The sequence below is a fragment of the Leptopilina boulardi genome, unplaced genomic scaffold, assembly GCF_019393585.1.
Source record: "Leptopilina boulardi isolate dan_hultmark-lab unplaced genomic scaffold, ZJU_Lbou_2.1 LbouV2_278, whole genome shotgun sequence".
In the NCBI taxonomy this organism is placed as follows: domain Eukaryota; kingdom Metazoa; phylum Arthropoda; class Insecta; order Hymenoptera; family Figitidae; genus Leptopilina; species Leptopilina boulardi.
Genome location: NW_026137838.1, coordinates 2,799,018 through 2,812,038, shown reverse-complemented (window position 1 = coordinate 2,812,038; position 13,021 = coordinate 2,799,018). Strand labels below are relative to the sequence as shown.

The window sequence follows — 13,021 nt, the reverse complement described above, 5'->3', positions numbered from 1 at the left end:
AAAAAAAAAATTTATTTGATTCAATTATTCGATTAGTTTACTATTATCAAATAAATATTTATTTGTATCAAATAATTATTATTTTGAGTCAATTATTCGATTATACTTTACTACTATCAAATAAATATTTATTTGTATCAAATAATTATTATTTTGAGTCAATTAAATGGTATATTTGTTTCAAATAAAAATTATTTGGTCCAAAGAAATCTTTATTTGCACTGAAAAAAAAAATTTATTTGATTCAATTATTCGATTACTTTACTATTATCAAATAAATATTTATTTGTATCAAATAATTATTATTTTGAGTCAATTATTCGATTATACTTTACTACTATCAAATAAATATTTATTTGTATCAAATAATTATTAATTTGATTCGATTAAATGGTATATTTGTTTCAAATAAAATTTATTTTATTCAAATAAAAATTATTTGGTTCAAGTAAATATTTATTTGATAACAGTCAAGTAATCGAGTATTTGAATTAAATAAATTTTTTTTCCAGTGTGATAATAGGCAATTATTTGAAAATAATAAATATTTATTTTATTCAAGTAAACATTTATTTAATAATAGTTAAGTTAACAATTGTTTGAATCAAATAAATATTTTTCTTTAAAGATACTAGTTCCAAAAATTATATTATTATTATTTTTTTCTATTTTAAATAAAATACCAAAAATTGTACGAACAGGCAGTTTAATTTATTACTGTAAATAAATATATAATAATTATATTAAAATCCTAATATTATTAACCAAATGATTAAATAATTATTATTATTGAGCAAAGAAAAAAAAGAAATAAGAAAATAAAAAAAAGGGATATAGTTTTGGAATAAAGGCATCAAATAGACAAGTAAAAGCGTACAAGTTTATTCAGGGACCGGATACTTGATGCCCGCGTGTGTATATATATATATATATATATATATATATATATATGTACGAGTTAACTATACTTAAGTGAATACAGTGAAGCCCTCGGTAATTATACCGTGCACGTGAAGGAGTGAAAACCCGTTACAGTGCGAGGCAAAGTGCACCTCTTCTATGAACTCGACTTGCACATTGCACTTGCTCAGTTTTGCACTCGTCCCAATGAGCGGCACGACTGTTATACATATATATCTAATGGGTCCCTCTTTCAAAAGAGTAATGTTTTCGTCAACTGTGACGCGTCAAGGATATAATATGCGAGAGAAATTCTCTATCTCTTTTCTTTACGCTTTAACGCCCTTTTATATATACATATATACGTAAGGAAACCTGACGTCAAACTACAAACTTAAATTCCCTTCACCCCTTTTTATATATATTATATATATATATATACGTATGTATTTCCTCATGCCGCACGTGCCAAGTAATGGAAAAGCAAACTACCAACATTCAAGATAAAATGCAATCCATGTTTGACACCGACTGAACACTAATTTCCTCATTAAATCCGGATCGTGCTTTCTCAAATAATAATTAGGCATGGTTTATATTTGAGAAATATTATAATAATGCAAAAAATATTTCATTTCTTTTTTGGAAAAAAAATAATTTTAATTAGGTATTCATGATTTTCTTTTTATTTTCTGTTTTGAATTTTTATTTTGCAAAATAAATCAATTTTTATTTGGTTCATTTGGCTAAATTTTCATTTCGCGAAATAAAAATACATTTTTATACATTTGGTTTATTTGGCTAAATAGTCATTTAGCCGATTTTTTATTTTGCGAAATAAATAAATTTTTATTTGGTTCATTTGACTAAATTTTCATTTCGCAAAATAAATACATTTTTATTCATTTGGTTTATTTGGCTAAATAGTCATTTAGCCAATTTTTTATTTTTCGAAATAAATAAATTTTTATTAGCTTTTCTTGGCTAAATTTTCGTTTAGTCAATTTTTTAATTAAACAAATTTTAATTTGAAGGAATTTTGAATTCTTGTATATTTGATCGAATTGCAGTTAATTGAAAATTAAATAAGCTAACGAATTTATAGATTGTTTAGTTAAATAAAAATTTGACTAAATAAAAATTCTTATCAACCAGAAAGGTGATTTAATAAAAAATTGAACTAAGTAAAAATTCTATTAAAACAGAAATTCGGTTATAAGCAAAAAGTTGGCTAAATAAAAATACAGTTAATCAGAAATTCGACTAAATAAATATTGTGCTAAATAAAAATTAAATTAAATCAAAAATTTGGCTAAATATAAATTACTGTTGACCAGAATTACGACTAAATAAAAATTATGCCAAATAGAAATATGACTACATAAGAATTTTATTAAAACAGAAATTTGGCTAAATGAAATTTACTGTTAACCAGAAATTCGACTAAATAAAAATTATGCCAAATAGAAATTTAATTAAATAAAAATTCTATTAAAATAAAAATTCGACTAAACAAAAATTTGGTTAAATAAAAATTACTGTTAATCAGAAATGCGATTTAATAAAAATTGTGCTAAGTAAAAATTTGGCTAAATAAAAATTCTATTAAAACAGAAATTCGGTTATAAGCAAAAAGTTGGCTAAATAAAAATACTGTTAACCAGAAATTCGACTTAATAAATATTGTGCTAAATAAAAATTAAATTAAATAAAAAGTTGGCTAAATACAAATTACTGTTGGCAAGAAATTCGACTAAATAAAAATTATGTCAAATAGAAATATGACTACATAAGAATTTTATTAAAACAGAAATTCGGCTAAATAAAAATTGGACTTCATAAAAATTACTGTTAACCAGAAATTCGACTAAATAAAAATTATGCCAAATAGAAATTTGACTAAATAAAAATTCTATTAAAATAAAAATTCGACTAAGGAAAAATTTGGCTAAATAAAAAGTACTCTTAACCAAAAAATTCGATTGAATATAAATTCTAATTAAATGGAAATTTACCTAAACGAACATTAAACTAAATAAACATTGTGCTAAATAGAAATTTAACTGAATAAAAATTCTGCATTAAAATAGAAATTCGGCTTAAGAAAAATTTGACTAAATATTCTATTTTAAAATAAAAATTCAGATAAACAAAAAGTTGGCTAAATAAAAAATCAGAAAATCGCCTAAATAAAAATTGATATTAAACGGAAAACTTTTAAAAATTAAAAAAAAACAACAAAGAGAATAGAAAGAAATTTTTTTAAAGAGCCTAAACAACATAAGTACAAGTGAGTCAATGAAAAAAAAAGAAGTAGTATTGGGAGAGAGATTTTTTTAATGAAAAAGATAGTAAGTGCCGTGACTGATTATTCAAAATATGAGTAAACTAATTGCCCACGTCTTTTTCTATTGTTAATTTCTATACAAGCTTTTCAGACCATTTATGCGAAGAGGAAGTGATTATTGTGAAATAAGCAGAGCGCAACCGTCACAAAATGCAAGCTGCGTGCGATGTGAAATGCCGTTAACGATCATTATATATCTATCTATATATATAAATGTGGGATATAATATGTATACGTCGATTATAATCAACACAATTTTGTATGTAACGTCACTCATCAGAAATCAAGATCATATATATATATATATATATATGATTTTACAGGGATGATTCGACTCGACACTTGATATACGACTGGTCTTTATTATCAACGCGCATTTGTATTACGCGCAAGTGCACGCCTCCGATTGCCCGTTTACAACCGTGTAATAATGAGTGCAACGATCAATCAGTATTTTTTATTTTCTCTCTCTTTCTCTCTTTTTTTACCCTTTGCCCTGAAAACTCATATAATTACACTATACGTGCATCGCAATGTAAAAAATATTTTTAAAATATAATTTCAATTTTATTATGTAATTTTTTAAAACGTAAAATAATTTTTTTGAAATAAATTAAAAAAATTTTTTATCAACCACTTTGGACACAGGAAAAATAAAAAAAAAATAAAATAAAAAGAAATATACACCCAGAGAAATGATATATTTGTCTCACAGCCAAATAAATTTTTATTTGATACAAATAAATTTTTATTTGATACAAATAAATTTTTATTTGATTTAAGTAAATTTTTATTTGATTTAAATAAATTTTTATTTAATTTAAATAAATTTTTATTTGATTTGAATAAAAAATTTTATTTCCGCCAAATAAATAGTCTAGTAGGCTGTGAGAAAAATATACGTTTATTTAATTCAAATATATTATATTTGGTTCAAATAAAACATTTCTCTGGATGTAATAAAAAGAAAAGAATTTTTATTGTTTTTTTTTTATTTTTTTTTTGTATCCAAAATGGTCAAGAAAAATTATTGAAATATTTTTAACGAACGTAAATAATAAGTAAAATTAATAAAAAAACAATAAATAAAATTATAAATAAATTAATAATAAATAAATAATAATAAATAAAATTATAAATAAATTAATAATAAATAATAATAAATAAGTAATAATAAATAAATTAATAATAAATGTTCAATACTTAAAAAACATATAAATATTGATAATAGCAATAAAAAAAAAAATTCAAAAATTTCATTTATAGTTTGTAAACGATACTGAAAACATATCCAGCTATTTGGTGTAAAATAATTACAATAATTTCACATCACTAAATTATGGTACTTGGTTGATTACTGTAATTACAAATTTTTTATCCATTAATTCTACTTCAATTAGAGACACTTCGTTATCGGAATTTAAAATCACAGACTCTCTTTTATGCCAATAAAATATCATTAAAAATGAATTAAATTCTTTGAATAAAAAAAAAAAAAAAAAAAAAATTGACTACCTTGTATGTAATACGTGTACAAACTTATCAATAAATTGCAATCTACGAGATGCATTATTATATGAACATATATTTTAATTATTTTTCTTTTTTTTCCAGCAAAAATTAAAATTCATTGTTAACAAGGAAAATTTTATTTTTTATTTACACGTTCTATTATTTATTTTATATATATATATAAATAATATGTATATGCGTGTATATATTATATATAATGTTGGCAGTGATTATTTATATGACAGCTTTATGTTACGGAGCGTTGATCGTTATTATCTTTCGACTTTTTTTTATTTTATTTTATTTTCTTTTTCTTTTTCTCCCCGAAGTGCATAAATCACAAAAAAGGGGGTGGAAAGACATTAACGAACATACACGTATAACAAATGTAAATTTACCCGAATCTTTTTTCAAAAAAAAAAAAAAGAATTCCTTTACTATTATTTTATATTATTTAAAAAAATACTTTTAGAAATTTTTTTTATTAAACAAAATTAAAATATAAATAAATTTTATTTATTAAGTGTATTTGTTTATATTACCACTTTTGATGTAAAAACAAATTCAGGAGGGTTTTTTTTCTTCCTTCACTTCACAAACAATAGTAGAATTTTTTGTTTTTGAATTATTTATTATTATTAATATTATTATTTTCTCTCTAAATCTGAATTAGTAAAATTTTACTAATTATTAGTAACTTTTACTAACAATTAGTAAAATTTAACTAATTCTAAAGCAAAAAGTGAGTCACTAATTTAAATTAGTAAACATTTTTACTAATTCAAATTTAGAGAGTTATTATTATTTTTATATTTTTTGTTATTATTATATTATTAATTAATTGATTATTAATTTTATTATTATTTTTTTATTGAATAATAATTAAAAAATAATTATTAAATTATTGTATTATTTTTGAGAAAGTTTATTTTGATAAAAAAATCTATTTGCCTGTTTACAAGAAAAATTTTGAAATTAAACCGCACTACTAATATTTTCACTCTGAAATGAACGAGAAATTATACTGTGACAAATGTGTAAAAACCACTGAAGTTATTATTACACTATTAAAAGAAGTGGGAGATAAGGGACTACTTTTATTAAGAAAAAAAAAAAAAAAATTTCATCCTCTGAATGTAAAACGGTTGGAGAAAAATGCTGAATTTTGATTCTCACGTTATCGCGATGTTCTTGCGCGAAAGTAGCGCCTGTAATCTGACGATACTCATCACATATGTGAGATGTAATCTCAAAAAACCATTTTTATTTTAAATAAAATTAATTTTACATTCCAAAAATTTGGAATATAATTTTTTTTCCGTCGAAAGTAAAAATTAAATAAAAAAAAATGAAAATGAAAATGAAATAAAAAAATATGTAAAAAATAAAAATTAAAAATTAAAATGAAAAAAAAAATGAAAATCGATTGAAAAGTGAGAAAAAAGAAATAGAAATTATTACTCCATTATAGAACGTCGTATAATGATCGCGTTGTTGCGTATCTCATCGAACACACAACTTGGATGTTATATAGTGTAGTAACACGAATAGTTGGCCCAGATTCTATAGGTGACTATTTACTGACGGATTGGCTATTTTTTTTTTTTTTAAACTCGCGCACAACACTTTTAGTAAGTGAAACAAGTGACTCATTCGAAAACAACATTATTCTTGATCAATTTTTTTTCAGCCGAAAAAAAATATAGTGATCTTTTTTTTCTATATACCACCCGTAAAAAAAATATTTACCCAAAACAGCAAATGGTTTCCCTAGAATAGCGAAATATTTAACTGAAACAAGTGTAACTTTTGCACTCAAAGAAATTGTATATTTGTCTCCGAGCCTACTAACTCATTTATTTGTTGCAAATATATTTTATTTCATTTAAATAAAAAATTTATTTAAGCCAAAGAAGAATTTATTTATGACAAATAAAATTTCTATTTACGCCAAATAAATAAGTTAGTATAGGCTCTGAGACAAACATTTGTTTATTTAATTCAAATATATTTTATTTGATTCAAATAAATCATTTTTCTGGGTGTGCTACCGCATAGTGAAACGTTTCCCTGTTCCAGGTAATTTTTTTTTAAATTTTAATAATAAAACTGTATCATTTTTTCAAAAGCAAGAAAAAATTGTGAAAATAAAGTAAAAAAAATTAAGAAACAGAAAAAAAATTGGTAACAAGTGGGGGAGAAAAAGATTTGATTTTTTCATATATAGACAATGTTGGAAAAATTGAAAGAAAGGAAGCGAGTAGAGGAAGGAAAACAAAAGGATGGATGATGATCATCTCAATGAATCTGAGTTCGTCAAAGAATGTGATATATATATATTCAAGTAGTTGAAACTCGCGTCTTTTGCCATCGTTGAGTGCAATTAGCAGTTGCATTTACGATGCCTACTGGCGCAACCCGTATTTTCCCACGGGCCAGCCGTGAGAATAATTCATCGGTTCATACCGGTGTGTCTATGGAATATATATATATATATATATACATTTACGAACTTCGAATAGTCAGAAAGACGATATACAGTAGTCAAGTCGTAAATTCTCCTGTAAATCGAAACCCTTCTTCTCCTAGGAAATGATTCGTGAACCATTCAAAAAAAAGACTTCCTACATATCAACCTATTTTTCCAATCGCATCGATAAAATTAATTTTTTATAGAATTTTTATTTTTTTCAATAGAATTTCCTACGAATTTTTATTTCATAAAATTTTTTATCAACTTCGAAAATTAACTCTCTGCAGTTATTTTTTATATTAACCCTTTGCGGTATAGTAACACTCCTGAGTGTCACCTTTTTTCTTGGCACTTTTTTTAATATACTTCAGCCACTATTTTACACATTTTTCAGTAACAAAATGTATTTAAAATTTATTTTAGAATATCTATTACAATATAACTACATTTAAAAAAATTGTTTTTTATAAATAAAATAAATCTTATAAACAAATTAAGTTTAAAAATAGCGTTTTTTTTACAATAAATGTAATTGTGACTAAACAACAATAGCGAAAAAACCTAAAAATAATGTCTATAAAGTTTTCGGGGTCGCTGATTACGAATCTGGCATCAGATTTTCAAAATTCAAGATGGCGGATCCAATATGGCGGATGACAAAATGAAAAATTGATCGGATTTGCTTAAAACTTATGTTATTCGGGGGTTTTTGAGGTCGCTAATTACGAATATGACGTTGGACTTTCAAAATTCAAAATGGCGGAAGACAAAATGAAAAAATTGATCGGATTTGCTTGAAACTTGTTACTACGATGTTTTTGATGTCGCTGTTTATGAATATGACTTTGGATTTTTATAATTCAAAATGGCGCTTTTGTGTGTGATCAATTTTAACAAAATTGTCCGCTATATTGGATCCGCCATTTTGAATTTTGAAAAACTGACATCGGATTCGTAATCAGCGACCCCGAAAACCCCCGAGTAACCAGTTTCGAGCAAATTTGAACAATTTGTAAAAAGTTGTCCGCCATATTGGGTCCGCCATTTTAAATTTTGAAAATATGATGCCAGATTCGTAATCAGCGACCCCGAAAACCCCTGAGTAACCAGTTTCGAGCGGATATGATCAATTTAAAAAAAAAAAATTGTCCGCCATATTGGATCCGCCATTTTGAATTTTGAAAATTTTTTAAATCTGGCTTCGGATTCGTAATCAGCAACCCTTAAAACCCCCTATAATGCACTTCAAAGATAAATTCCTGTTAAAGAAAAATGTTTGCTTCAAAGGGTTAAAAGAAAAATTATAGTGAAAAAGAATACATATATTTTGTAAAAAAAAAAAAAAAAAAATGAGCCAAAAGTTTTGAACGTTCATATGAACGAAATTTTTTTTTTTTGCAACTTCTTTAAGTACGAATTTTATTACAAAATATTGTTCAAAATATATCTAAAAAGAAGTTATTTAATTTAATAATTAATTTACTGTTTTATTCTACATATAGTCATCATAATTTTTAATAATTTATAGATTGAAAAAAATATTTCGTTGAAAAAACTTTCGGCTACTTAAAAAAAAGAAAATGTTTCGAAAAATAAAAAGAGTAAAAAAATATTGAATCAAAACAAGTTTAATTTTCTCCTTAATAAATTCATCTCAACTAATTGATTTCATAATTACGATATATTTTATTTCTATTAAATAGCGATAAATTAATTTCTCTATTAAATTGAATGTTAAATTGCATATAAAATAAAAATTCAACTATAATTTATTCAAGAAAAAAGTGAAATATATATCCTTTGCGTGCGAGCAATTTATTATACACGAGTCAGAAAATAATTCTTTATACCTATATATGCAAACAAATATATTTTGCAAATTAATACACTTATCGCAATGTCAAATAATAGTGAATATATTTATTCTTTTCTAATGGGGTTAAAATAAATCAGAAAAAAAACACAATCTTGAAAGCACGAAACTAGAAAAAAAAAATTCCTTTTCTTTGATTTTTAAATAAAAATTATACACGGAAAAATTTTTTCACCTGGAACATATAAGAACAGGTATTTCACTAAAACAGCGAAAGTTTTCGCTATTCTAGTGAAACATCACAGAAAATTAAAAGGCAATTAAATAAGCTGTAACGCTTATTATTTTAATCTATTTTGGTATTAAAATAAGCAAAATTGGATTAAAATAATAAGCGTTGCATCTTATTTTAATACCTTATAATTTTCTGTGATGATAAAGAATTTTTTTTACCAAATAAAAATTTTATATAAAAAAATAAACTGGAATTTTTCTTCTGTTATAATTGAATTTAAAACAAAAATAAATAAATAAATAAAAAATCAATTCCTATTTTTAATAGAGATCCTCAATTTCTCCCATGAATCCTAAAAGCATCCAATAATCATTTATAGACACACGCGGTTCTCGTTTCACAACCCTATTTACAAGCACAATGGAAATTTGATATTTTCGTTATATATTTTTTAAGGGTGAAGATAGTAGGCGACAATCCTCCTATATATAGATATATATATTTCGCCTTTAGGTTTAGGTCAATCAAGAGATTACGCTTCTGCGGGTTGAATTTTTCTCCTCTCGAATGGACCAGACGAAAAAAAACGAGAGAGAGAGAGAGAGAGAGAGAGAGAGAGAGAGAGAAAATCTCTGGCAAAAGATGAATCACGAACGACAAAATCGAAGGGGAGACGCGATGCTACAATGATGACTCATCGTTGTGTGTTTAAATTGCTTCCCGATCGATATAGCTCCATTGGGAATTAGAATTTTGTCAAGTCTCTAAAGAGCGCTGGCCTCAAAAAATTTTGTCTCAAATTTCATGGGGAATCTTTTTTTATAAAGACACAAGTCCCTTTATTATATTTATAAGCTTCATCCTCAAAAATAAATAAGGAATATTTTTTCTAGATTTTTTTTTTTTTGCGTGATTTAAATATATTGGCATCAAAGGGTTATTTTAATTAATTACACGATATATTCTCAAAAAAAAAAAAAAATATATTTCCGGGAATTAAAAAGCTATTTTGTTTTACGTTCCGTACACAATTTTTCTACGGGATAATAATATTAAATTAATATTAATTAAATGATATTAATTAATTTTATCAATTAATTTAACTAATTAATTTTATCAATTAATTTAACTAACTAATTTTATCAATTAATTTTTATTAATTAATCAATTCGATGTTCAATAATAGTAAAAGAAAGTAAAAAAATATATAAAAGCGAACAAAAAAAATTTGTAATTTTTTTTTTCATACCGATTTTTCTATTTTCCTAATTTTTATTTTTTATACAATTTGTAATGTTCTTTTTTCCTACCGATTTTTCTATTTTCCTAATTTTTTGTTTTTTATATAGACAGAAAATTTCCAAATTAGAAAAACTATTTAAAAAATTAAAAAATCAAATTTAAAAAAAAAACGGTAACAAAAAAGGTAGTCAATATTCCGAATTTGTTGAATAAAAAAAAGGGTTATGTTTCCAAGAGAGAGAGAAAAAGGAAAAAAAAAAAAGAATCTAAATAAGTGGCAAGTAATCCCAAAGAGAAAACACAAGAGGGAAATATATTCTGAATTCGAGTTTTCAGAGTGTCAGGAAAGTTTACAATCGCTTGTAAACTGACTTGCTTAGAGATTACACCCTAAAAGTTGAGCTTAATCTAACAACTCGCAAAATTCAGGTAAAAGTCTCTTTTTTTTTTTTTTTTTTCTCTCACCTTTAAAATGTCCTCAACATCTGGTGTATTTTCCTCGAGAGTCTGCCTCGAATTGATGCCCTGCAAAAAAGAAAAACAAAAATAATTACAATTTTTTTTTACTAAATAAAATTTTGATAACAAAAAAAAAATTTAATTTCCATATAACTTTCACTTATATATATATATATATACGTTTGTTATCATTTTCTCGTTGAAAAATTAATTATATAAACATAAACAAGTTATATAAATTTTTAATCCCTAATGATTTAGCTTATTAAATTCTCCGTACTTTAATTAATAAATAGATCTGATTATGCAGTACACCTTAATATCATAGCTTAATATTTCTTTATTTTCCTATTTCTATTAGATAATCATTGCAACAGAATATTTGTTTCCCATATCATCTGTAAAAAAAATTGTTTTTCTCTTCATTTTATTTTCTTCATTTAAATTAAATATTAAAAATAATTATTTTTAGAAATAATTATTTTTAATATTTAATTTAAATAAAGAAAATAAAAAAAAATACAATAAATAAAATTATAAATTGTGAACTAAAATAAAGATTTTCTTAAATATTAAATTAGGAAAAATTTTTATTTTCCCATAGAATTTTAATGTAAATTAATAAATTTCTCTCAATTAGCTTATTACAGAATAATTATAAAACGCCCCTGTGTAATATATATTATACAAAATTAGTTGTTTCGAATCAAGTATTAAAAGATTAACAACATATATGCATAACCGGTAATAATTGAGAATGAAACCACAATTTTGCATAGTACACACACGAGTATTATTCAATAGGAAAAGAAACATGAAATCAAGTTTAATTGACAGTTTGCTATAAAGAAGAATAAAAAAAAAAAAAAATGAGAGAAAGAGGAAAAAACAAAAACCAAACTCTTATTTCAATCTTCGATAACTACTTGGGATACACTCAATCTCTTCTCATCGGCTTTTATCTATGAAACCACAACTACATAGCATTTATCAAGAAAGAAAGACAAGGATAAAGTATTAAAAAAAAATTAAAAAAAAATCTATATAGAAAAGAAACAGGTAGCAATCAGAGCCAGTGGATACTTTATAAAATATAGAGAAAAAAAGAACAGAGACACGAATAAAATAACTAGGATATATTCTGTTCTGATTAATCGCGATAGGACTCTTTATCTCACACTCATTTTTATCTCTTCTCTTTTTATATATATCAAGTCTATTTTTATCAGAGGGAAAAAATTTCGCCAGAGGGAAATGAACAGCGCGCACTTCAGTTAGAATCAATTTTCATATATATAAAGCTGAAGTACCTTTCAAGGCACAAAATGAGTTGAACCCTTTTCCTAAGTTAAATATAAAAAGTATGAATGAAACTAGAAAAGGTTTTTTATTTTTAAAACTCGTTTTTATATATTAAATATCCCGTAAAACATTTTAATAATTGAAAAATTATATTTAAAAAAACAATAATTGAAAAATTATATTTAAAAATATAATAATTGAAATATTGACAACTAAAGAAACTAATTTTGCAATGCAATAAAATCAATATTAAAATAATAAAAAATTATAAAATATAATGATTTGATATTTTTTTGATGTAATATAATATATAATAAATATTGATTAGAAAAGAAGATAAAGCCAATTAGAATAACTAAAAAAAAAATAACTTCAATTATAATAATTACGAACAATGGATTACAATCAAAGAGGCCAACATTAATAATAATGACAATTAAAGAAGCTATTTTCAACAGCAAACGAACGTATAACTTTAATTACAATAAAGAAACAATGTATAATAAATAATAAATTAATAAACGGAAAAATAATAACAAAAAAAAATAATTAAAAAGACAAAAAACTAATAAAAAAAAAAAGAATTATTTTCTACTATAATAACAAAAGAAAATAAAAGACCTAGTAAAAAAAAAGATTATTTATTATGAAAAAAAATATAAAATAAAATAAAGAAATTAAAAAAAAAGATTGCCAAATTTTTGCAAAAGTTACTATAAAATATTGTCATTGAATAAT

At 23.7% G+C, this 13,021-nt stretch overlaps 1 protein-coding gene across 7 annotated transcripts in view; it reads right to left on the bottom strand.

The window, feature by feature from the left end:
• Nucleotides 1–13,021, bottom strand: part of LOC127282010 (AF4/FMR2 family member 4-like) — a 225,096-nt gene that overhangs the window by 78,938 nt on the left and 133,137 nt on the right. For all 7 annotated transcript variants that reach the window (XM_051306070.1, XM_051306069.1, XM_051306071.1 and 4 more), the window contains one exon: nucleotides 10,988–11,047. In XM_051306070.1, the coding sequence (XP_051162027.1) occupies nucleotides 10,988–11,047 (60 nt within the window). The remainder of the gene's footprint in view (nucleotides 1–10,987; nucleotides 11,048–13,021) is intronic.